The 24,558-nt window shown below is 46.9% G+C and overlaps 1 protein-coding gene across 2 annotated transcripts in view; it reads left to right on the forward strand.

Moving 5' to 3' along the window:
- The window catches only part of ITFG2 (integrin alpha FG-GAP repeat containing 2), a 109,088-nt gene that overhangs the window by 76,778 nt on the left and 7,752 nt on the right, over window positions 1–24,558 (forward strand). For both annotated transcript variants that reach the window (XM_044417782.1, XM_044417783.1), the window contains one exon: window positions 8,145–8,239. In XM_044417782.1, coding sequence (XP_044273717.1) covers window positions 8,145–8,239 — 95 coding nt within the window. The remainder of the gene's footprint in view (window positions 1–8,144; window positions 8,240–24,558) is intronic.

A 24,558-nucleotide genomic window follows, 5' to 3' on the forward strand; every position in this document is an offset into this window, starting at 1 on the left:
TCATAATTCAATACATTTAAATGTAGAGAAGCTTCCACATTGAAATCATATAACTTAGCCTTTCCATACCACAATAAACATGCCAACTCATTTATATCATTCCTTTTTAAGATAACAAATTTTCTCATTTCTTTTCTCACCTCTGCCCCATCATTTTGATAGAGCTTGTTGAAAATCAGTATTCTTCCATTTTACACCTCTGCCCCATCTCTCTCCCTTTGATAATGCTTGTTGAAAATCAGTGCTCTTCAATGTCTGTATTTCGATATTCACTATTTCTTGCTTTATTTTCAATAAATGTAGCGATTGTTGTAGGTCAATATTTATTCCCAATGACAGTGTTTCTTGCTGCAAATCAACATTCACTGTTTCTTCTTCCTCAGAGTCATATGTAGTTAGTTTGGGATCCATCCATCCTTCAGTAAAAAATGTTCCATCTTGATTCTCTCTCTCTCTAGTATAACAAGTAAATCCCATGATTGCTTATTTATTGGTTTTGCTGATTTTATTTCTTTATCCATGGTTTCAAGTTTTTCATATACTTGTTGTGTTTTTTGTATATTCTGTTCAGTTTTAGATTGCACACCAACCAAAACCTACTTAAAAGAAGTATCAAGTTTATCAAAACATTCTTTTTGTTCAATTGAAAAGGTTTTCTGTTGTATCAACATCTCCTCTTGGGATATTTGTAAAGCTGTTAAAGATTCCTGTATTGCCAGGAGTATTCTCTTTAGCTCTTCCATAGTTGCAGTAATTCCAATAGCCACTGGATGGCAGCAAAGGCCTACTACCACTTTCTTCTTCCTCTAGATCACTTATGGACAAAGTGTTGGCAAATTGCCAAATACTTTGGCAAAGGTCCCAGAAACGGAGGGGAAAAAATGGCCATTCAACAGGCAAATTATATTCTTATATCAATTCCACAATAGTTATTATTTTAATTCTTCACCCTTGGGGAGATCAAGAAAAAAACAAAGTCCTTTTTTCTCAGTCCCAACTTTTGCACACATTTCAAACTCTCTCTCCCCTATAAACTTTAAATCCTCTCCCCATATCATTTGCTGCTTAAGACACTGTGGGGGGGAAAATTCCTCCTTCCATCAAGGAGGCTTTTTTTCTTCTTCTTTATGCCAATTAACAACAGATATAGTTTTTCTACAAGTAGTATTGCAAAAAGAAAATAAGAATGCTCACCCAAAAAGTCATCACATTAGAGGGGAAAACACCATGCAATATGAAAAATATCCTGGCAAGTGTCCAGTTAGTCTTGGCAGAAGTCCAAACAGATATCCAAAATAATCGCTCTAAGTTTTAACCTTCTATCACTTAATTCCACAATGATTGCTTATTTTAATTCTTCACCCTTAGAGAGGTTAGAGGGAAAAATCTTCTTCTTCAGCTTCAACTTGGACAGAAGCCTCAACTCTCTCTCCATATCAGTTGCCGCTTAAACATCAAGAGGGCTTTTTCTTTTTTCTTTATGCCCAATAGAAACAGATGCAACTTTTCCACGGGTAGTATTGCAAAAAGAATTAAGAAATAAAAATATTTACCCAGCAGTTCCGATGCTTATCTGGCTAATAAAAATCCTAAGCTAATCCTTCATCAGATGTCAAGGACCTGAAGGAGCTAAAAAACGCTTCTCTGTGTTGCCCGGTTGAGAAATGCCTGAATTTCTCCCAGTGGATATGGGGTTGCCGTCCCACACCGACCAGAAGAATGCCCAGGCAATCTGTCTTCACCCTGACAGGGCTTAGATGAGCCTCCCACGACTCACTGCCGTGATAACAGGCATGATAACAGAAGCTCCGTTAATCACAGCCATCCCATCCTGACCCCATCTTGAATCTCTCTGTTTTTGTTTAATTTCTCAAATAAAACCTATTATAAAAAACAAACAACAGGCCCCAGTTCAGCCTTCAAAATACTGGGTTCCTCTACTGTATGGGGAGTTTGATCTGTCTTGGTCCTATTCAAGGGGCTATTATCCTCCCTACGGCTACTACCCAAGGTTTTCAGTCTGTCCTCATCATTCCACCCCTCATTCGGTGTTGAGGGACGGCCCATCAACTTCTGCGGCTGCTCTTTCCCAACCTCCGCCTTCTCCTGCTGGGTCATCCTTGAGTCCCCCGTACCACTCTGATTCTGACTCGGATGACTCTGAACAGGCGTTGCTGTCGCCAGGTGCTGTTGTCTCCACACAAGAACCAGGTTCACCTGGAGATTCACACGGCAACTTCGGGGAATTGCTGTCGAGGATGACGAAGTTGCTGGAGATCAATGTCCAACATAGTATCGATCCCAAACAAGATAATATATATGACATCATCAGAAGGGAGGACTCATCCTCCATCACTCTGCCATACGTTACAACCCTACAGCAAGTGATGATGGATACATGGCCAATCAGCCGCACCCGACGTTCAGGCGACTGGAATCAATGTACAGGGTTCGGGAACAAGACATCCCATTCCTTCTCAAGCATCCCAAACCAAACTCAATTCTTATCAAGTCCTCTCAGGGTCAAGAAAACAAAGAACACTCAACACCGAAAGACAAGGAAGGCAGAAAGATTGACATGATGTCTCGTATCTATGCTGCTATGGGACTCGGGCTGCATATCTCCAGTTATGAAGCTACCATGGCGAGGTACCAATACTTCCTCATGCAGAAGCTTGAGTCCCTCACCACTAATCTCCCAGACCAGCATAGGGAACTTGCCCGCATGTTCACCCACAAGGCTATGCAGCTTTCCATCCAGCAACTTAATATGGTGAGACATCATGTCGATTGTGACTCTAGGGGACTTGTTGGTGCTGTTGCCCTTCGTCACAATGCCTGGTTATGCTCAGGTAAACTGCCCGATGAGACCAAGTGGCACGTGGAAAACATGCCCTTCAACGGTTCCAGGCCCTTCCACTCAAAACTGGATGACAAGCTGGAGAATATTCAGAAGGCTTGTCCTGCAGCTCGCCATATGGAGACGCCATCCCAAATTCAACGCAAGTGGCTGTGGCTTCACTTTCAGTACCAGTACCAACCTTACCCACAGTATGCTGGACACCAACAATTCCAACAGCATCAGCAAAGGAACTGGAGGCAGAATGCTCCACAATACCAACAGGTTGGTTGGTGTCCTGACACTGACAAACATCAGCATTGACAAGATGCACGAACCTCTCCTCCATCCTCCAACCCACCTTCTCCTCTTCTTTTTGGGGATCAGCTGCAAGGCCGACTCCCCATTTGGGAGTCCATCACATCTGATAAGTGGGTACTTTCCATCATAGAGTATGGATACAAAATTGAGTTTGACACTGTGCCTCCCCTGGAACCAATCTAGTATATGGCTGCCTCTCCGATCCTTCAGGATGAAGTTTCCCAGCTACTTCATAAAGGAGTGATTCGAAAACTGCACTGCTCCAAAGGACTGCACAGTTTCTACTCTAGGTACTTTGTGGTACTGAAATGGGATGGTGGTCTACGCCCAATATTGGACTTACATGGCATTAACAAATACATCAAAACCAAAAAATTTTGAATGATCATGCTCCACAATATCCTTCCATTGCTCAGAAAAGAGGATTGGTTCACATCCTTAGACTTAAAGGATGCTTATTTCCATATAAGCATCCATCCTGCTCATAGGCATCTCCTCTGGTTCACTGTCGGTATCGACATATTTGAATATAATGTACTCCCTTTCGGTCTCACTACTGCTCGGAGAGTTTTCACCAAGTGTATGGCTCCTGTATGTGCCCATCTTAGGCTTCAGGGTATTCATATTTATCCTTACCTCGATGACTGGTTTATCATTTCCTCTCCCAGGGAGGGCCTTCTAGCCTCCATCGATGCAACCTGCTCCCTGCTTGACCAACTTGGACTATGCATTAATGTTGAAAAATCATGCCTTGTTCCTTCTCAGGTCATCAACTTCATCGGAGCTCACCTTGACTCGCTATGCACCCGAGCCTTTCTTTCTTGGGACTGAAGGGACAGACTACTTGCGTCAATCCAGTGGATCACTACTCAATGGACTGTTCCAGCGTTATCGATACAGGAGCTGCTTGGACATATGGCATCTACGGTTTCGGTGGTGCCAAATGCCAGATTGCAGATGAGATCCTTACAACTTTGGTTCAACCACACTTTCCATCCACAACATGATTGACCACACTGTCTACTTCAGCCACCTCTCTCAGTTCTTTGCACTCTGTCTTGGTGGATGTTAGATACCAACCTCTTTTCTGGAATTCCATCCCATCTAGCACAGCCAACCCTGACTCTGTACCGATGCTTCCATGACGGGTTGGGGAGCCAACTGCTCCACCTTCCAGACACGGGACCTGGTGAGGCCATGAGACACATCAACTATCTGGAGCTGCTGGCAGCTTTCAAAGCCCTTCATTCCTTTGAGAATATCTTTTGGGACCATATCATACAGATTGCATTGGACAATATTGTGACTGTGTTCTATATAAACAAACAAGGTGATACGAGGTCAGCCTCCCTGGCTCATCTCACTCTCTGCCTGTGGGACTGGTGCATTGCCCACAGGATCACTCCTCTAGCTGTTCATCTCGCAGGGACCAACAACAAAGAAGCCGACTCCCTTAGCAGACACATGTCAATGACTCGTGTGTGGGAATTAGACTGTCAAGTTTGTCAACACCTTTTTTGCCTCTGGGGAATACTGGACATACACTTGTTTGCAACTCATGACAACTCTGCACGACATATTGCTCCTGAGTGGGCATCAGCCCGATTTTGATCGGGGATGCACTAATGTTCCTTGGACAAACAGCTTCTTTTACACCTTTCCACTGATACCATTGATCACAAGGACACTAGCCAAAATCAGCCAAGACAATGCTTGTGGGATTCTCATAACTCCCTGGTGGCCTCAACAGTTGTGGTTCCCCACTCTTCTTCGACTTTCTAACAACTTTCTTCACCTTCCTTGGGTTCCACATCTGCTTACTCAACAACACGGCACAATTCAACATCCGGATCTGCACTCTCTCAACCTCACGGCCTGGTTCATTCATTGACTATTTTTTCCCCATCGGTATCAACAACTTTGTTGGATTCAACGCAAACAACCTCTCCGACATTGCTCTCTGCTACTCCTCAACTTCTTGATACACCTTCATTGAATATTGACACCATCGGTACTGACACCTTCACCCTGACGTACAGTTTATTCTCCAATCTGCGCTAAGACTGGCTATGTGCCGATCCTATAATGCTAAATGGAAGCGCTTTACCTCATTTGCTATAGCTAATAACATTGCACCCCAGTCTGCTACTATTGAGAACATTTTACAATTTCTACCCTTGTTACCCCAGGATGGACTTAAACCCTCTTCCATTATGGTGTACATTGGAGCAATCTCACATCATTGTGGCTGCATCTCGAGTTCCTCAGTATTCTCTCATTTCCTTATCTGTCACTTCTTGAGAGGATTACAAAATCTCCAACCATCGATCTTATCAGTAGTACCAACATGGAACCTTTCTGTTGTCCTTCAGGCTCTCACTAAGCCTCCTTTCGAACCACTGGCCATGACTGATCTGCATCTCCTCTCTTGGAAAACAGCTTTCCTAATAGCTAATACTTCAGCTAGAAGGGCCAATGAACTGTGTGCTCTACTTGTTGATCCTCTATACTTGAACTTTCATAAGGAGAAGTCATTCTTCATACCCATCCAACCTTTCTTCCTAAAGTCGCTTCTACTTTCCATATCAATCAAGATATTGTCCTGCCAGCCTACTTTCCTATGCCTTCGACGACACCGGTTGAATATGCTAGACGTTCGACGATGCCTAGCTTTCTATTGATCCCGAACTGAGTTCTTTAGAAAAACTAAGCATCTGTTCATCAAATACTCAGAGCATAACAAAGGAGTTCTGATTACTACCTGTCATGAGGTCGTAACTCACGTCTCCAATTAACTCACACAGCAGCTGGCAGTGAAGCTAAAGACTTTTATTGCTATTCACTACAAGATTTACGATGTGTCTGATAAGCTCTAATAACAAGCCCCTTTCAGTTCAGTTGCTCCTTTCTTTCTGAGCTACCTCAGGAGACGACGTGGCATCAGACCTTTCTGTCTCGCCTTTCCGTTCATGGGTGGGACAGACCTCTGTCCTGTCGTTGTAATTGGACTTGTCGCCTTAAAATCCTCCTAATTTGGCCAAATTTCCCGTTATGTCTTTTTGTTCTCCTGAACTCTGCTCAGCAGCTTCAGAGTCAGGAGCCGGGGGGGGGGGGGGGAACTTTTTCAGGCAGCTCAGAGCTAGGATGAGAGGAAGCCACTCTTTCAGATGCCTCCCCATCAGTCTGCGGGAAGGCTATTCGCTCAGGGACTAAGGGGTCAGGCTGTGGAGAGGTTACTTGCTCAGCAGTCTCAGTCTGCAGAGGGGTTGTCTGGGCACTGGGCCTCAAATATAAGTCCCCTTGTTCCAGTGCCTGACTCTCACTGTTAGCTCCTGCCTCTTCCTCATGAGTAGACGTCTCTGTCAAGCCGTTAGGCACGACACTACCCAAAGGCTTTCAAAATGGATTCTAGAAACAATTGAACTGTCTTATTGTCTCTCCAAATTGGACCTACCGGTCACACCTAAAGGGCGTTCTACAAGGGCTGTGCAAGCTTCTTCTGCTCTCTCTGCTTGCATTCCCATGCATGACATCTGCAGGGCAGCTACATGGTCTACTCCATGAACCTTCATGAGACACTACCACCTAGATGTCAGGGCCAGACAGGACTGCTCTTTTGGCCATGCAGTTCTCTCCTCCATTCTTCAGTGATGACACCATCCCACCTCTGGGTGTGGTAAGCTTACTAATCATCCATAATGTCTGATGCACAGAGGCCATGATGAAGAAAGGCAGGTTGCTTACCTGTAACTGTCATTCTTTGAGTGGGCATCTGTGCATTCACACAACCTGCCCACCAGCCCCACTTGGTGTCGGTGACTGGGTTGACAGGAATTGCCTCTTTTATATGTCTAATTCTGGTAACTGTGTTCACATGTCCATGCATGTGCATACCTACCTTACTGTCTTTTTGACAACTGGTTCCTGTCTTGTCACTTCCTATTGAGTTCAATTTAGTAAGTTTCACATGCGGGCAAATGGGCAGTCTTTAGTAGACTGGGGAAATGGTGCGCACTCTGCCCATTTATACTATTGTGGTGGTGGGGAAGGCACGGAGTTCTTGCCAAAACTGTTAAAGCTGTTTAATCTTCCCGACAAGAGGCACTGCGCAGGCGCAGCACCCATAATGTGTGAATGTACAGATGGTCATTTGAAGAACGACAGTTACAGGTAAGCAACCTGCCTTTCACATTTATGAAATTTAGCATATTTATGATGAGATTTAACTTTAATTGTGCATTTAGTATTCTATAGATAATTTTAAAATAAATTATGATTTAATAGTTTTAAAATTCTGTGTTTAAAAATCCACCCTGAGTTACATGGTCACTGCCCTCATAATGTCCTGAACCTAATCTTCAGAGGAAGAGGACTAGACATGAAAAACCAAGGACAAATGTGTATTCTTGGATAGCTAACATGAGACTGTATGATATATTTACTCTTTCTTGTAACAATTTCCAGAGAGTTTGTTAAAAAAAACCTATACAACTGCAGTTACATGCTGCTAAATTAGTCAATTACTGAGAATAGTTCACAAAGATACATGCATCAGCACAGATACTAGGATCTTCTATGGGCCTCCTCCTGCTCCTCCTCCCAGGAGGAGGGAAAAAAGAGGGACAAGCTTGGAAATGTTATTAATAATGGTTTCTGAAGCATTTTCAAAGCATCAAATGCATGTATTTGGCCACAAAATCTTGCTAGTCTAACACTTATACTTTATGGCTAAGTAGAAAGTAGAGGGGGGAGTCATATGCAACAAATCAGCATGATTCTCCCATCTACTACACCATCTCTTTAAATAGTCTTCTCACCCCCACCACTCTGTAGCTTTGCTGCAGATTGTCATGAGCCATCTTACTACCATAATTACTACCATAATTAGGTAATTACATAATTACCATAATTAGGGCCTGAAATTCCAAGACGTTGTTGTCATAACAAAATACTCTATATCTCTTCTGAATTTGTTTTCTTCTAGGGAAGCCCCAGTTCGGGATGTTATTATCCATCAGACATCAGGTAGAATTCACAACAAAAATGTTTCTACCCATCTCATTGGCAGCATTGGCAGAGGTAGGTAGTAAAAAATGAGAAAATACAATTAATTTGTATGTCAATAAACTCTGGGTTGCTTGTCAGGTCTAGGGTTACGAACTTCAGCCCTGAGACTCAGGTTTGGAAGTCTTTTCTCAGGTCCAGCAAGCCTAAGTGTCCAGATTTTCAAATAGTCGAAGATTACTGATTTTGAATTAGTTTTTCAGCAATACTATTTTCAAACAACTTTTAAAACTTAGTCCTTCTGAAGGAGAAAAGATTCTATAAGGGTATTTTTCCTCCCAAATATTTCCCCAATTTCCAGTAAGAGGGTATCAATAATTGCCACTTTCTGCAGGTTATGTGAAGCAAAGCAGAGCAAAGGAGAAACAACTCTTAAGAGAAAAGGAGAGAGAGACTGAAGCCATCTTAGAATATCACCTTAAAGCAGGATTGTGAAACCAGAATTAGGAGAAACATAGATTAGAGATAACAAGGGGACTCCTATCCCCACCTCACAAAGTCTTCAGTAGATTCCAGGAAGTGGGTCCTGAGAAGGGGAATAGGTGGGGCAACCTCCAGATGGACAAATCCCATGAACCATACTGAGCTTGCAGGCTGGAGGTTGTCTAGAAACTTTGTGTAGTAAAAATGTTTCTAGACTGCAATAATGACATAGAAACACAGAACATAGAAACATGGCAAGTCAGAATGGGTCTCCTGGGCCATCTGGTCTGACCCTCAACTTCAGCTGGCTCCACTCATGTAATCCCTAACTTTGCCCCATTGTACCACATCCTTTCCTCCAGTACAGGGGAGAACAGGTCACAACCATCTATCGTGTGACACACCTTTACATACCTGTGTGTTACTGTAACATCCCCTCTGAGTCTCCTGTTCTCCAAGCTGAAAAAACTTAATTCCCTCAGTCTCATCTGATATGTCATACCCTCCAATCCAGCTTCCATTCGTATGACCCTGCACTGAAGGGATTCTAACCTAGATATGTTTCTCTTATACTGTGGAGCCCAGAAATGGACACAGTCCTCCAGTTGTAGATGCATGAGTCTTATACAGCAGCACTAATGCCTCTCTCAATCTGGATGCCACACTTCTGGCTATACATTCAAGGGTGGTGTTCTTCTTAACCATTATATCACACTGCTGGCTCATGTTTAACCTGCTATTGACAAATACCCCAAGATCCTTTTCACAAGTGCTGCTCTCCAGCCACTTGTACCCTAACCTGTACTTATGGCACCTATTCCTGAGTCCCAAGTGCAAGACTTTGCACTTACCTGAATTGGACGCCATCCTGTTGTCTCCCACCCACATCCACATTTTGTCCAGATCCTTTTGGACCTGGAGTACCTGCTCCGCAGTTGTGGCCACCACCACCACTTTGGTATTTTCTGCGGATTTGGTCAGCAGGCTTGTTGCCTGCTCCTCCAGGTCATTGATAAAGAGGTTGAACAGAATCAGTTCCAGAACTGAGCCCAGGGGGACTCCATTCATCACCAGTTGCCGTCATGATGCTTCCCCACTGATAGTCACCCCCTCCTTGTGGTCCATCAGCCATGTCCTAATCCATTGGACAGAGCATCATTCTATGCTGAAACTCTCCAAGGATATCATGAGGCACCTGGTCAAAGGCCCTACAGAAATCCAGGTATACCACATCCACTGCATCCTCTCCATCTAGCCACCTTGAAACCTTGTCATAGAATTCCACAAGGCTCGTCTGGCAGAACCTGTTTTTGTGGAAGGCATGTTGCGTGGCTGTCAACCCCACTCCCCTGTCTAGGGTTTCTAGAGTTTTTTTGTTGTGGTTTCTGTGCATCACATATGGGCTTTGCCATGCAGAGCAAAGGCTTGGATCAGGGAAAAAAAAAACAAACTTCTGTAGTATCATGGGGCATGGGGTGGGTGGGAGGCCCCCCCCCCACGGTCTCAGGATAAAAGGGGCAGGGCTGCCACCCAGTCCCTCAGCTCCTTTTTGACTGCACATGCATTCACCTTGCTGATTGGAATCCCTTAACTTTCTCACTCTCTCTGTCTCTCTATGGTTGACCCAGCTTTTCAGAGCTGTGCCTTGTATGCAGCTTGCCTGCCTACTGCAGACAACCACTCTTGCTACCCTTCTCTGCCTCAGTGAGAGGCACATTGTGGAGACCTGTCTGCACTGCCAGGTGGTCAAAAAGTAGATCTGCCAGCAGTGCTTGACTTGAGTTCACCTTATGACAGCATGCTTTGCAGATTGCCAACTCTTCTAGAGCAGAGGTGGAACAGTCTGACCCTCTGCAGACAGAGGAGACTAAACAACCAGCAAAAAAGACCTGAAAAAGGGTTGCTCCCGTGATGAAGGAGAAGCCATCAGGGGCCATGACTGTTCCCCAAAAGAAAAAGTGCCACTCTACCAGACCCGCCTCTCCTACAGCTACATTGCTGTGCAACAATTGCCCTCCTACTCCAGATCCCAGGGTCCCGCTGGATGGTGCCCCCACTGTCTCTGCTGTCCCAGGCCTCATGGCACCAGTTAGCATCAGCACCACCATGTGGGCCAGCATCATCACTCCACCCATGCCGAGGAGGCCCCCTCCCCACACCAATTGTGTGCCTCTCAACACTGGGAGGACATTGGTTTTGATGCCAGCCCTGATGATCACCACTGTGGCTGCAGCAACATCGACTGCCATCACCAACCCAGCACCGAGTCAGATTGGGATGGTGCTGCCAGGTGCATTCATGATCGAGCACTTGCAGCTGTCACTCTCGCAGCTCTCAGCAGCCACACACACACACACACCACTCACTGGCTCCATGATGAGGGCTCCTTCCACCCAGGTGCCACCGACTTCCTGGCCCAGGTCCAGGCCCTGGCCTCTACACCTGGAGGAAGGGGACATTTCACTGATCTGGTACTCTGCATGGCACATGACTTGGGCTTCCAGAGCCTGAGGCTAAGATGGTCTTTGATGCCCTGACCTCAGAGAGCACTAGCCCAGTCATCATTTCCTTTCTACCAGCCCTGTTGCCTACAGTGCAACAATCCTGGAAGGCCCCTGTGGTGGGACTGACCACCTCATGGAGGATTCAGTCCATCTATAGGGTGACAGAAAAATCATTTCCATTCCTCCAGCAACACCCCAGACCTGACAATATGGTGGAGTCAGGGCGGGGGACTTCCCAGCAGGATCATTCCACACAAGTGGATAGAGAGGGAGATGCTTTGGACAGTCTAGCTAGAAAGGTCTACAGGGTGTACTCACTAGGCCTTCACATTTCCAATTATGAGGCCACCATGGCCAGATACCAGCTTTTCCTCTGGGAAAAATGGGATTCTATGCATAACACTTAGCTGATAACTTCTGTGACACCACCTGTCTTGTCCATGCTGAGGTGGAGAAACTGTCCAGGTACCAAATCCAAGCAAACACCATTTCAACTGCGATGAGAAGGCAATGATGGAGCAGTAGCGATCTGCTGCCATGCCTGACTGCACTCTGCTGCCATTCTCCAAGCAACACAGGCCTGCTTAGAGGACATGCCCATTGATGGGGAGGGACTCTTTAAGGTTTGCATAGACAAAAATATGAACTTTAGGGCACCAACCCATAACCACAACAGTGTAAGTGTTAAGGGACCCCCTTGGGCTCTAGCCCTTTGAGGTTGTGGATGGTTCCTCTCTCTAAGAGGCACAGTGACCAGCCCTGCCAATAACCTATGTCTAAGTGCCAAGACACCAGCTGCAGGCACCAAGATTCAGGTCCGGGCAGCCCCCACCCCCTTTACAGTCCCCACCACCTCATAATTTCACCAACCATCTGGCAAACTTTCTTTCAGCATAGGAGGCCATTACCTCTGACTCCTGGGTTCTGTCTATAGTAACCATGGTACAGTATAGAGTTTGATGATCTTCTACTTCTACATTGCATTGAAGACCACCCTGCCTTCTCCAGCACTGATGGCAGAGATGCAGGCCCTGCTGTCCAAAGGAGTAATAGAAAGAGTCTCCATGGACCTGCAAAGAGGCTTCTATTCCCACCACTGTACCTAAATGGGGTAGAGGCCTCAGGCCAATCTTTGATCTCAGAGATATCAATAAATTAATCACCCTTAGGAGGTTCAGGATGATCATCCTGCAAGGCATCCTTCCCCTGCTTAGACAGGGGGACTGGTTCGCCTCCATTGACTTCAGGGATACCTATTTCCATACCAGTGTCAATCAGGCCTATAGGCATTTCTTCCATTTCCAGATTGGGCAGGAGACTTTCCAGTTCTCCATTCTCCTTTTCAGCCTTGCCACCACACCCCGTGGTTTTACTAAGTGTGTGGCAGTGGTCTGCATCCATTTCAGGCTCCAAGGCATCCAGGTCTTCCTGTACCTGGACAACTGGCTCCTGGCAGCCTCCTTCAAACCTGACCTCCCGTGAGGGGTGTGTACCATGTGCACTCTCTTACAGGACCTGGGTCTCCTTATCAGTCATGACAAATCTCTTCTCTCCCCAACCCAGTTCATCTTTTTCATGGTGGCTTGCCTGGACTCCATATTTGCCAAGTAATTCCTCCCACAGCCACAAGCAGAGGCCCTCATTTTGCTGGCCAAGTCCATCAGGACCATGGCCCACTCTACTGCGCATAGCATCCTCAGGCTCCTAGGCCTCATGGCCACCATGGTGTCAGTGCTGCACCTTGCTTGCCTTCAAATGAGACCCCTGCAGCTCTGGTTCGTGGAAGCCTTTGCCATGGATGAAGATCCCCACACCACAACACTGTCCCACATGCCATTGGTCAGGCACTCCCTGCAATGGTGGGCCACCATGGAAAACCTCACTGTTGAAGTCCACTTCTCCCCCTCCAGAGCCCTCCATCACAGCCTGATGAACACCGTAAATACAGGCTGGGCGCACATTGCGGCAACATGTGTGCACAGGGCCTCTGGAGTTGACACAAGTTGCCCCTCTATGTCAGCCTTCTCAAGATGTTGGCAGTGCACAATGCCCTCGACTGCTTTCAAGAATCCATTAGGGCCATCATGTCCAGATAGCCACACTCAATGCCACTGTTATGCATTACCTGAATGGGCAAAGCGGGACCCAATCTGCCTACCTGTCAACCCTGACATCCACCATCTGGGAATGGTCATAGAGAGTGGTGTCTCCATCACAGCCATCCACATTGCAGGCCACCTCAACACACTGACAGACACTCTGAGTGACACTACTGCAACACAAGTGGGAACTCAAGGGCACAGTCTTCTGTAGTCTCTTCAAGAGACGGGGCATGCCCAAGGTGAAGTGAGCTCCACTCAGAACTCCACCCAGAGTGAGTGGAGCTCACTCCCCAGGACTCCAAATGCAGTATGTTCTTCTCCAGAGCAGGACGGGGGATCACCTCCCACAGGGATGCATTACTCCTGAAGTGGGATGGGACCCTGTTTTACTCCTACCCTCCCTTTCCACCAAGGTTGTATCTGAGATTCTGAGGGACAGGATAGACTGTGATCACCCCTTGGTGGATGAGGCAGCTGTCACTCATCTTCCTCCTCTGCTTCTCCAACAGGATGTTTCTCTGTCTACCACTACAACACAACTTGCTCTCACAGGTTGAGGACCAGGTTCTTCACCTTGATGTCAGAATCCTGAACCTGACTGCCTGGAGGATAATCATGTGGCAGACCCTTACCTGTCCCTCCCATTGGTGGTAGCCGCCATGCTCCAGGCCCTCAAACCTTCCAGGCCCTCAGACTTTCCACCCACAAGTTCTACTTGGCCAAAAGGTAGGCCTTCACATTTTTTGCCAGCTCAGTGGGGCTAGACTTCCATTGAACACATCCTCAGCTATCTCCAGACCTGCTTCAGTGCAGAGCTCACCCATCCTCCTTGTGGATCCACCTGCCAGCAATCTTGCACTTCCATGCACCAATACAAGGGCCATCTGTTTTCACACACACTTTGGTGGCCAATTTCCTCTGTGACCTCTGGAATATCCCCCCCCCCCCCGCCAGTACAATCCTGCACCCCCTCGTGGAGCCTCTTCATAGTCCTGCAGGCCCTTACAAAAAGGCCCTTCAAGCCTATGGCAACATTGGACCTGTGCCTCCTGTAATGGAAGACAGTGTTCCTCATGGCCATCATGCCTCCCCACCACAACCAGCAAGCTGTCAGCCCTCCAGTTCAATGCCCCCTTCCACATTTTTCACAGGGACAAAACCGTCCTCCCAAGGCTACCTCCTCTTTGCATTTCAATCAGGACATTGTTCTCTTAGCCTTTTTCCCCAATTTGTCCACCCTTATTGGGACCACACTGCACCTCCTCAGCATACTCACACCTTCATCTTCTTTTAGGCTCAAAATGAGCAACTACAGCAGTTGAACCACCCTTTTATCTGCTATGTGGGTCAGAATAAAGGGGAGCTCCTCTCTTCCCAGAGACCGTCCAAATGAGTGTGCAGCACCATCTCTCTGGCATATGAGATAGTGATACCTGACCTCCCCTCCCACCCACATGCACACTCCCCATGAGCACAAGCTACAACTACTGCCCTGTTAGCTGGCATCCCACTTCATGACATCTGCAGAGCTGCCACATGGTCCATGCCTTCAACCTTCCTCCTGCACTACCAGCTCGACATCCACACCAGACAAGACTGCACATTTGGAAGGGCAGTTCTTTTAGCAAACATTTAGTGATGTTAGCTCCTCCATCCATGAAGGGTAAATTTGCTAATTGCCCATATGCATGATGCACAGATACTATGATGAAGAAAGGCAGGTTGCTTACCTGTAACTGTTGTTCTTTGAATGGTCATCTGTGCATTCACAGAACCCTCCCTCCTCCCCACTAGTGGTCAGCCTCTCACACTCTTTACCCATGCCTAGGTGCCAGGCAAGGACAGCAGCACCATCACTGTCTTACAGTGTCTTTGGCTGCCTGGGGATGATGAAGTCTCCAAGACAACTGAGGGCAGTGGCTAGACAGAGGGGACATGGTGAATGTGGTTTACCTGGATTTTAGCAAGCCTTTGACAAAATGCTGCATGATAGGCCATTCTGGTTCCTCACTCCAAGCAGAGCAGAACACATCAGAACAAGCTGTCCCAGCTGGTCTAGGGCCCCTGGGATACAAGCAGCCAAGCTCCCAGGGAGTGTGCAACCAGAGCAAGCAAACAGGAAGAACAAACAGGAGTTCAGTGGGAGAGGTCAAAGGGTGGTCCCTAACATGCCCCCACCCTTTGTTTCTCTCCTTTATTTCACTTTAATTTCCCCCCTGCACATGGTGGCAAAGACAATGCGCCAAGAAACTGCACAGTGGTGGCCTGCAACAAATGCAACTGCTGCACACTAGTACTCTATTACATTAAAAGGTGAGAGCATTAGAGCAGCAAGTGTCTTACCTTCCAGACGATAAAAGAAAATGAAGAATTTCTAGATGGAGGAGAGGAGCTGCAACAGGTAAGTGTACTCCAGAAGGAAGAAGAGCAACAGCAAGCTGAGGCAGCAAAAGAAAACCCTGAGGGAAGGGAAACTAAGGAAACTTGCAGGAACAGGGTGACAGACACAGAAGACCTAGAAAACACTCTGCACCTGTGGAAGCAGTGGAACTCTCGAACCACTTCAGGTTCCTTGAGGAAGGGGCATGTGAGAAACCCACTGTGAAAGAACTACATAGCACACTGAGTAACTGAAAAAGAGACAAAAGACCAATCAAGCAAGGAAAGGGATAGCAAAGTCTAGAATAAAAGGAGAAGAGTGCTAGTTGTGGGAGATTTGCTCTTGTGCAGGATGGAAAAATATGTGTCATAATGACCCAGAGAATTGCCAAGTATTCCATCTCCCTGGCATCAAGGTTAAAGATATAACCAGCAAGTTCACACAGCTCATACGACCCACTGACAAATACCCCTTCTTTCTCTTCCACATGGAAACTAACAACACTGACATGAGAAGTTTCACTGAAATAACATCAGACTTCAAAGTCTAGGGAGCTCTAGGCAATTATGATCGTATAGGAATAACTGAAACTTAATGGGATGACTCACATGACTGGGACTCTACAATTGATGGATATAGCCTGTTTTAAAAAAATAGAAAAGACACAAAGGGAAGTGGAGTTGCACTATATGTAAGAGACACATATACCTGCACAAAAGTACAAGAAGAAGAACCTAGTAGCCCCATTCAAAGCATCAGGCTAAATTTAAAGGGAGCAAAACATAAGAACAACATAGTTATTGGTATATATCACCATCCTCCCACGCAAAAAGAGGACAAGGATACAATCTTTGAAAACCAAGAAGAATGATATAGTCCTCATGGGGGACTTCAATTACCCTGATACTTGCTGGGAGACATATTCTGCCAAGCATGGCCCTTCCAAATGATTCCCGACATGTAATGTGCCAATGGTCTCCAGCAGAAAATAGACAAAGGTAAAGTACAAGAGAATCTGCTATTCTTGATTTAATACTAATTGAGAGGGATGGCCCGGTGGACAAAATAACCATTTGAACTCTGGGGGAAAGTGAGCATGCAATACACAAACTCTCAATGATAAAGGAAAGAGTGGGCAAGGAGCCAAACAAGCATCCTGGACTTCAAGAAAGCCAACATTAACAAAATTAAGAGCAATGATAAGCGAAGTGCCATGGCAACATACCCTTAAGGGGAAAGGCGTTCAAGGGGGGGTGGGAAGTCTTGAAAAATATTCTCCAAGCACAACTACGAACAATTCCATCAAGAAAAATGTATAGAACACAGCAGAAGAAGCCTACAGGGTGCCACAAAAAGTTGAGTGACAGTCTGAAACAAACCAACAACAACAACAAAAACATGTACGGGAAGTAGAAGCAGGGCCAGACCACAAAAGAAGAATATAGACAAATAGCAAGGAATTCCAGGAATAGCATCAGGAAGGCTAAAGCAGAAAATGAACTGAAATTAGCAAGGGATACTAAGAACAACAAGAAAGCCTTTTTCAGATACATCCAGAACACAAGACACGAGAAAGAGAAGAGTGTCCAGCTACTTAAAATGGAAGGCAGAGTGATAACAGACAACAAGGAAAAGGCAGAGTTGATCAGCTCCTACTTCGCCTCAGTCTTCTCCCACAAGGAAATTTGCAATCAAGAGGAAGTACAAGCTAAAAGTGAGAGATGGGAACCCAAGTTTAACAAACACATGATCAAGGAATTCCTAGAGGGAATAAACACATTCAAATCTCCAGGGCCCTCAGAGTCATAAAAGAGCTAGCTGAGGAACTCTCAGAACCACTGGCTATTATCTTCGATAAATCTTGGAAAACAGGAGAAGTGCCAGACTGGAGAAGGGCTAATGTTCCCCCTGTCTTCAAAAAGGGGAAAAAAGATCAACCAGGGAACTATAGACCAGTTAGTCTGACATCAGTCCCTGGAAAAATATCCTTCCAATCTGGTCTATCAGAGCATCGTTCACAGTCTCACATTGACCTGGTGTGCAATAACATACCCCCACTGTCAGGTCCCTGCTTCCATCTATTTAATTTATTTATTTGCAACATTTGTATGCTGCCCAGATTTGCCACAGCACCTCTAGACCTGTCTGTCCTAACCAGATCACCTCTAACTTGTCCCCTTCTAGCCCACCCACTATCTCTTTTGCACTGTATTCCTTACTTAACATATAGCATTATACCCCCTCCCCTCTTTCCCTTCCTGCCTTTCCTAAACAGAGCATATACTTTTATGTTGACATTCCAGTCCTGCTTATCATCCTATTATGTTTCTGTGATCCTCACCAGGACATACCTGTCTATTCTCAGGAAAGCCTTAAGCTCTCCCTGCTAGACTCTCTTGCTTCTAGGACTGTTGTACATACATCTTATCTCTTTCCTGCAAACCCCATTCCCTAGCTGCCCCAGCTTCCTTCCTCCTTCCCCAGCATGTAATGAGTGGAGCTGGCTTGAGCCAGGGCTCAGACTAGATGGCCCAGGAGGCCCCTTCTGGCTCACTCAGTTTCTATGTTTCTGTGTTTCCTTCTTCTGTCCACTTGGAACAGCAAAAACCATCCATGCAGTAGCCATGCCAGCCCCTGCAGTCCCTACATTGCGCTGCCCCTGAGACCCTGATCTTGTTCCTTCAACTGACTGTTTTGACTGGTTTTTGGTTAAATTTTGGTTAAATTGATCCAACCCCCAGATAAATTTAAAGCCTTCCAGATGAAGTTCACTAGAGCATTCCCAAGGTCCTTTTACTCATCCCAGTGAGGTATACCCCACCCCTCATCAGAAGTCCCTTGGTGAGAACTGGTTGCTGTGGCTGAGGAATCCAAAGTTTTTTTTCTGGCCAATGCCCTCAGCCAGTCATTTGTCTCTGCAATCTTCCTCTGCTGGATCAGCGTTTGTCCACAGACTGGCAAGAGTGAATGGGCAGCAAAAGTCAATCTGACTCTTCAGTCCCTTGAGTCTCTTGTCCCAAACCTTGAAGTTCTCACTGATTCCACCCAGCCTCTGGCTGTGTTGATTGTCCCCATGTGGATCACGAAGAATGGCTGATGACCCCCAGGGGAGAAGATGCAGCAGCCTATCTGTCACACTCTGGATGCGTACTCCTGGCAGACAGCAGACTTTCCTCACCTCAAGACCTGGCCAGCACACCACCACCTCGGTATCCATTAATAAGGAGTCCCTGATGATGATAGCCTACCTTCCTCTTTGCCTGGTGGAGATAGGGTGCTGTTTCTTGTTAGTCGCCTCTCCAGCAGTGCCTCCCTGGCTGCATATGACCCCGGTCCAGGTTTCTCAATCATGCTAGTCCCCCAAGGGTGCTGCAATCTCAGCCTGCTTAAGTGGAGAAAATCAATTTCTCAGCCTCAGATCAGTGCAAGGTAATGGACAGGGTGGTGCCAGTGGTGCCTGTTTCTGCCTCCTACAGATGACATTTCTCCATGTCTCCCCTGCTGGTTCCCTGGTGGCCGCTCCATCTTCTGGTAGAGGGCTGTTACTGGTTGGCCTGGAGGACCTCCTGGGCAATGGCCTGGAACTCCTCCCCCCGCCCTTATCATGCATAGGGAGGTAATGGCATCTTCTAGACCCCACCTTCTCCTCGAGGAGGGACACCAACTTGCACTTAGTGCAAGTGTATTCCGGCTCCTCCTGGGGGAGGTAGACAAACATGGCACAAGTGTTGCAGATAACTGCAACACCTGCCACTCCTGCCATGGCCTTTTCCTGGTCTAGCATAGACCACCCCTCAGTGATCCTTATATTTACTCCCCTCCCCCACTCCAGCTTGTCTTGTCTACACTACCCTCACTTGAAGCTGGATACCCTGTTTTCTCAGGGAAGACAAAGTCCCTGGGAAAGAGAGGCCCTGGCAACCCAAGTCACAACTAAGAGACATAAACAAGGGACAATGGCTGTGCTGACCCGAAAGTAGATCTTGTACCTAGACACACCCCCTTTCACTTTGTTAGGAGTCGTGCTAGGTCTACATCCACACAGCACACCCAGCTCCTACCTTTCCATCCCTGGCTCCCTTGCTGCTCTTCTGCACTCTTTCTGGCTTCTTCAGCTCCTCCTCTCTCTGCTGTGCTGTGACTGCCACTGCTGGAATCCAAATGCAATCATTCACATTTGCTTTCCAGATGTTCAGAACTTTTCACAGGCAGGAATCTGCCCCTGGAATATGCTGGAATAGATCCCTAGTTATACGTTGCTTTGGAGGCCCAGTGTTGTGAACCACAATGATTCTGTGGAAGAGTCTGAACAGTTCAAGGTTTCTAGTTTATGTTACTCTATGCCATATTTGACCTACAGTGGCCCTACAGTGCCAGTCACAGGGGAGCCTTTCGAAAGGATTGGGGTGGACCTGATAGGGCACTTGGGGAAGTCAGCTTGAGGACACCAATATATATGGGTGGTGATTGACTACGCTACCCAATACCCTGAGGCCATTCCTCTATGAAGTATCCCAGCTTGCATTATCACCTTAGAATTGTTGAGAGTTTTTGCCAGGGTGGACTTCCCCAAGGAAAGTTTGATGGATCAAGCCACTAATTTCATGAGCCAGGTGATGAGGCAGATGTGGGACCTGTTGAAACTAAGACCCTTACGCACAACGGTATATTGCCCACAGACCAATGGTCTAGTGGAACGGTTTAACCAGACCTTTAAGCAGATGTTTAGAAAGTTTGTGCCACCCTATCCACAGCAATGACATGTTCTGTTGGAGCCCTTGATGTTCACAATAAGGGAGGTGCCTCAGGCCTCTTTAGGGTTTTCACCTTTCGAGTTACACCTTTCCTCCGAGTCTTCTGGCATTCCAGACAGGACAAGCAATACTGCTTGGCCTGGGCATACACCCCTGGCCAGTAGAACCTCTGGACTAGCCTATCGGTAGTTTTCTTTTCAGCTAGGTGGCCAGCGGTAGGCAGGTCGTGGGCTAGTTGTAAGACTGCTAACCTAAGGGGTTCTGGTATCACCAACTGTCTCAGCTCTCCATGGCCTTCCCTGCAGGTACGACCCTATACAACAACCGCTCCCCTGTAATCTTAAAGTGGGGGACCACACCTTGTTCCTTCTCTTGCTTCTGAGGGGTCCTGGGCTTGCCTCAGGGTGTGGACAAGGGAGGCATCATTTTGTTGGAGGAAGACCAGCCACTTGTGAGAGGTACTCAGAACCGTAAGGACTACGTCTTCCTCCTCCCCTACCAAGACAACCTCTGAGCTAACCTCCTTCACCAGCTCATCAAAATGGGGCCAATCATGTCCAATTATCAATCCATAAGCTAAACTAGGGACAACCCCCACTTTACATAGTTGTACCTTCCCCCTTACCTCCACCTTGGCCCATCGAGTTAAGTAAAGCTCAACATCCCCATGTATACACTTAACCTGTAGTATTTCCACCAAGGGGCTGCCCCAGGGTTACCTAACCAGGGTGTGACCACAGCCTGTGTCTACTAAGGCCTCAACCTCCTTCCCATCCACCCTGACCTGAACCTGCCAAGCTTGCTGGGGGGGCAGCACTCACTGGGGCAGACCACCAGGCTTCCACAAAGTCACACTCCATCAAAGGACAGTCCCACTGGAAATGCCCCTCCTTGCCACCTGTAAAGCACACTGGCTTCAGCTGGGATCCTCTTCCTTTCGCATTTGTAAGGCATGGAGATGCCAGGGGCGGGCGGGGGGGGGTACATGCGTTTCCAGCAGGTGCTGGTTCAGCTGCTCTTGACCTCTCTGGGCCCCTGTTGCCACAGCCACCAAGTGCTTTCCGTCTCTGGCTCTCCTGCCAGGGTAGCCCCAGCCTGTCTCCATCTGGCTCCTCAGTGGCCACAAAAGTCTCCATAAGCACGATGGCATCTTCTAGGTTTTCAGGTCTCTAGCACCTAACCCAGTTGCCGACTGGGGTGGGCAGAATGGTTATAAACTGTTCCAGCAAGACCAGCTTAGCTACCTGTTCAGTGCTGCGGACTGCAGGCTTCAACCATCTCAGCCCATTAGCCCAAATCTTCTGTTCCAAGGCCCTGGGAGATGTGTCAGTCACATATACAACCCCTTTCATCCGCTGCCAATAGGTCTCTTCAGAGACATTCAAAATTCCTAGAATGGCCGCCTTCACTTAATCATATTGGCCTACAGCTTCTGGGGTAAGGGTATCCACTGCTTCTTGTGCAGGACCCAAGAGGCAAGGCGTCAGGATGAGGGCCCACTGGTCTTTGGGCCACTTGGCATCCAGAAAACCCTTTCAAATGTATTTAGAAAGGCTTCAGGGTCATCTTCTGCAGTCATCTTAGAGATCCATATATGATCTGGGCCTTTTCCTCCTGTCTGTCCAACTAGGGTTTTGACTTGAGGGCCTTATAGTCCTTCCAGCACTTGCTGAAGCAAGGAACTTTGGTTCTGGAGCTGGGCATTGAAAACTTGCTCCATGAGTTGCGTCTGTTGTGCTGCTAATTGCTGCAACAGGCGCTGCTGCTCCTGGGCCTGGAGCCTTTGCTGCTTAGCCCACCAAGCCATCCAGGAACCAGCTGGGGCAGTGGGGTGACCTGTTTCTCCCTTTGCTGCCCTGTCTGCATTCTCCACCATTGTGACTGCATCAGGAGGGAGGGACATGCTAATGACACCTTGTTCTTGGTTGTTTTTTTCCCCCAATTTATATCCTGCCTTTTTCCTGCAAAGGGGTCAAGGCAGCTTACATCATTCTCCTCCTCCATCTTATCCCCACAACAACCCTGTGAGGTAGGTTGGGCTGAGAGTCTGTGACTGACCCAAAGTCACCCAGTTGGCTCCATGGCCGAGCGGGGACTAGAACCCAGATCGTCTGAGTCCCAGTCCCATGCTCTTAACCACTATGCCACACTGGCTCTCCATGTTTTTCCATGAGGGAGACACAAGGAAGCCAGTGCACTCACCAGGCCTTTATTCTCTGGTTACACATTTCACGGGTTTGCTTTCTGAAGCGCCTAGGCCCTTGTCTCTCCGGCTCTCTCCCCTCCTGTCTCTACGGCAATGAACAGCGTTGCCCCTGCAGTAGCACCACCAGGTCTCTCCTCTCTGTTTGCATTGACCTGCCTGCGAGCGATAGCCAAGCCAGCTCTTCCCAAACAACACACGCATCTCTGCTTTCACTCCTCTCTCTCTACCTCTTTCTCCTCCCCCCTTCCCTTCCCTTCCTCTCCTCTCTATACTCTCTTCTCGTGCACCACTCCACCCAACCCAGTTGTTCCTCCCCCAGCTGGCAGTCCTGCACAGCTGCGCACTTGGCCACGTCTCCCGGCCGTTGGAGTCTCGTGTGTTCTGCCCAAGCAGATCCCCAGCCATGCCCTGTTCTCTTTGGCCCTGCTCTGTTGAAGGTTCCAGGAAAATGGGTGAGCCCCTCTACCTCCTCACACACTCCTACAGGTCTGCCCCCACCAGTTCCACAAATCCTATTCCTATAGATTGAAGATAATGTTGTAAAGAGAAATAGCAATGCACGGGATTCCCTGGGAGGGGAACTCCCCATTATTTTCATTCACCAATCAGAAATAATAGTGAAATTCCCTTCATGTTATTGTAGTGGCTGTGCAGAAAGCATTATGCTAACAGGGGGCTTTTATACAAACTTAATAAATAAATAAAATGCACCTGTAATTTTTGATTATCACTTTCAGAAAGATGAGGGAATTCCTGTCAGGGTAGTTGCCTGCAAAGAAAAGTATGGTGGGGGGGGGGGGGCTCACATGCAAGGTGAAGGGAAGAGTTATTTGGCATCTTATCCCTATTCCCTTTCTTGGTTTCTCCCTCCTCCAGGTGAACTGTGGTGGCCTTAGCAGCCCACTCTTCAGATTCTTTTAAATGGCAGGTTGGCTATTAAAATCTCATGAGAGATTTAAAAATCTCTCTTTTACTAGATTGTGGATGAAGAAACTGACTTGATGTATGTAATCAAGAACTGATTTGTGGAATTAGTCTCCCCCAGATACGTTCCCCTGAGTACCAAGTCCGCACCAGAATAGCCTGGAAAGCTAGGATAAAGGTGGCTGTACACATCACATTTTTCTCTCCAGAATTCCTGTCCATTTGTGTTGGGTGTTCAGGACAGACTGAGGATTCTGTTGATATTCTACCCACTCTGCTGTCCATCAGTCTCGCTGCCTGAACTGATGGAGGTGGTCACAATTTGGTGCTGAGGTCTCCTGGAATAATGGGAGTCAACTAATTATAGATCCTAATCTTTGGCAATGTAGAAGCAGTTTTTCTCCTCCATTTTATCCTATCACTCCCAAACTGCAGAACATTTATGAAAGGATCAAGGCTTTTGGGTTTCTGGCCCAGTGAGAGAACTCATCGAACCCTCAAGTGGGGTTGTTTGCAAGATATTTCGAAAGCAAAGCCACTCATTCATCATGACAAACTCTTTTAAACCTGAAATGTCTGATTCTGCTCAATTGTGGAAGCTAAGCAGGGTAAGGCCTGGTTGAAATCTGGTTGGGTGACTTAAAATGTTATGAACTGGCCAGAGAGCTTCAGCTGTATAATAATAATAACTCATTATATGGAGGTGTTAGGGCACCATCTGGTCCAATATTACTGGATGGCTTTCAGTTTTTAGGATCAGAGGATGAGGTCAATGTGTTCAGTAAAGTTCTAGAAACCTTTGACCATCATGACTTATTACTGATATTAGAGAGGGGATGACTTGCTGGGTCTAGTACATTAAGAATTTTTCCTGATAAGGAGTAGTTTATTTATTATTTATTTATTAAAACATTTTTATGCCGCCCCATTCGCCGAAGCCTCGGGGCGGCTTACAACAAAAAATTTAAAATAACATTTTAAAATATATACAATAAAATACAAATATACACTATAAAACAAGCCGCCCTGGCCAAATAAAAT

The sequence above is a fragment of the Varanus komodoensis genome, unplaced genomic scaffold, assembly GCF_004798865.1.
Source record: "Varanus komodoensis strain SLA01 unplaced genomic scaffold, ASM479886v1 scaffold9, whole genome shotgun sequence".
Lineage (NCBI taxonomy): Eukaryota > Metazoa > Chordata > Lepidosauria > Squamata > Varanidae > Varanus > Varanus komodoensis.